Here is a 2,482-nt window from a genome sequence, read left to right as displayed (position 1 = left end):
GGAGGAAGAATTGAAGTTGTTATAACAAGAAATGGGGAACTATCTGTCACAAGGGATGGACTACTGAAGACGCAAGAGTGGCCTGTTACCAACTGGGATATGACCCAACTTGTAAGGTCTAATGCATGTACATGTACTTGTGTAGCATATTTAGTTTGAGTTGATTCTGATTCAATTATTATCATTATTTAGATGTTAGAACATTCAGTGGTGATAAGTTTGGTCCAGGAATTGGTCCAGTTCAATTTAAAGATATCAATTGTACAGGAAATGAGACTAACCTCAAGTACTGTACAGTTAATACTGACACCAGTGACTGCAGTCATGATGAAGACTCTGGCTTAAGATGTGATGGAGATAAACTGGGTAATCCATTATGACCTATTATTATTATTATTATTATTATTATTATTATTATAGTTAATGACACTCGTATTGGCTATATGCCTAATCCACTTCCTTCTCCCGGTATGTGTAGATGTATCGTTATACTGTTATAATATTTATATTAGGGTTTATTACTAATTCAAGTATTAGTGTATTGAACAACACTGCAGTTGAAATACACTGGAACAAACCCCACAATGGGCAGAGTGTACCAGTTCAGTATAACATTACAATAGGGAGTAGGACAGTCAGTGTCATTGGAAGTGAATACAATGCTATCATTAGCAATCTAAGTAAGATATTATTGATTATTATTATTATTATTATTATTATTGATTATTATTATTATTATTATTTATTATCTATGTTCATAAGGTCCTGGTGTCCTGTACTCCTATCAGGTTGTTGTTAGTAATATTTTTGGTCCAGGACTGCCACAGACTTCCAATCATTTCTTCACTGCTGAACTAGGTAAAGCTAATTTGTAAGGAAAGGAGCTTTCAAAACACTAACTTTCTTTTCACTTGTAGCTCCAGTTGGTGCTGTTACTATACAAAGTGTTGAGTGGGTCAATGATTACACTGTCCAACTGGTGTGGAGTCCCTTAGCATTGACTGAGGCTCGTGGATTCATTAACAATTATAATATAAATATATCATCATATGTTAATGGTACCTGTGGGATTGAACCAGTAGCAACAGACTCAGCACCAGCTAATAATAATGATACTAACAGTAATATTAATCACACCATAGCAACAAGAGGTGGTGTGATGGTTCCTTCACTGATGTACTGTGTGACAATAACTGCTAACAACTCCATTGGAACCGGACCCAATAGCAGCCCTTTCATCATTAACGGTACTAGCAATACTATTCATTAATATACATAGTAGTTATTATTTTATTAATAGTTATTAGTAGTTATTAATAGTTATTTCTTTATGTAGTTACAAGTTTCGAAAAGATACAGTTAATAATTAATTTATTAAACACAGATACATGTGACAGTTGGAGTGTAAGTTAATGTTAATTAATTATTAAGAATGATTACTTTATAACAGGAAAGTAATAAATTCATTAAAATGCACGATATCATTAACGCTGTCACCATGGCGATACAGGAGCGTTGCTATGACTGCCAGTTTTCATCAGAATACATTAACAACAGAAGATTTACATGTACCAGGGAAGAGGGTGTGGTCCTATTCTCCGCTAACCTATACTCCACCAGTACCAGTAGATACCTACAGCTAATGGAGGATTGGTTGTCTGCTGGTAATGCAACTTTGAATGTGAACGGACAAATATTTAAAATGGACACAACATGCAACGATGAGAGGCAGTTTGGATTCAATGGACAATTCTGCATCATTAATAATGATGATAATAATAATCTAATAATTAGCATTAGTTCAGGAGCAGGTGGAACAATATTGATTATTATTATATTAATTAGTGTGTTCGTTACCAGTGGATACTGCTTCTATAAGAAGAAAAGGTTATTACCCCATAAAAGGTAATGGATGGATTCTATTTTTAGAATTAAAGGTATTGTTCTATATTTAGTAACAGACTTGACATCGACATGAAAAAAATAGAAGAAAAAGATAATGACGACATCAAAATAACAACATTATACTAATATTTATTAATGTATTATAATTTATTATTACTAATTGTTAATTGTCCATTCTTTTATTAATATTTTTCTGACATTATTAACACAACCAGTGAAGACCAGCCAGTGAATGGGTGTGTACCCTGTAATCAATCAATTAATTAATTAATTAATAATGATAATTGTCTCACTTTGCCCTTTCCATTCCTATCGTTATACTGTTCCCAAATGAAGCCAGTTGATTTATATTGTGCATACATATTATTAATAATATTATTCCTATATAAATATAGATATTATTAAAATAGACTAAGGGAGCCACACTAAGACAAAAGAGTAGGAAGAGTTTGCCAGCTTGCATGGCTAGTCTAAGTTGAATAACCTTATCTTACTGTGAAATTAAAAAATGGTAGCTAGGTGACAGTAGGTCTAGTAAGTTTTTGCAGTAAATGATGAGCAAGATAAGACTGAGAAG

The 2,482-nt window shown here is 32.8% G+C and overlaps 1 protein-coding gene across 1 annotated transcript in view; it reads left to right on the top strand.

Moving 5' to 3' along the window:
• Positions 1 to 2,148, top strand: part of LOC109589293 (deleted in malignant brain tumors 1 protein-like) — a 5,713-nt gene extending 3,565 nt beyond the window's left edge. The window contains exons 12-20 of the mRNA XM_020005398.1: positions 17 to 111; positions 193 to 366; positions 421 to 468; positions 513 to 680; positions 763 to 858; positions 918 to 1,247; positions 1,337 to 1,404; positions 1,451 to 1,905; positions 1,956 to 2,148. Of these exons, the coding sequence (XP_019860957.1) occupies positions 17 to 111; positions 193 to 366; positions 421 to 468; positions 513 to 680; positions 763 to 858; positions 918 to 1,247; positions 1,337 to 1,404; positions 1,451 to 1,905; positions 1,956 to 2,031 (1,510 nt within the window). The 3' untranslated portion in view covers positions 2,032 to 2,148. The remainder of the gene's footprint in view (positions 1 to 16; positions 112 to 192; positions 367 to 420; positions 469 to 512; positions 681 to 762; positions 859 to 917; positions 1,248 to 1,336; positions 1,405 to 1,450; positions 1,906 to 1,955) is intronic.
• Positions 2,149 to 2,482: the final 334 nt, after the last annotated feature.

The sequence above is a fragment of the Amphimedon queenslandica genome, unplaced genomic scaffold (genome assembly GCF_000090795.2).
Source record: "Amphimedon queenslandica unplaced genomic scaffold, v1.1 AMPQUscaffold_11463, whole genome shotgun sequence".
NCBI classification, from domain to species: Eukaryota; Metazoa; Porifera; class Demospongiae; order Haplosclerida; family Niphatidae; genus Amphimedon; species Amphimedon queenslandica.
This window is presented reverse-complemented; position numbering and strand designations above follow the sequence as displayed.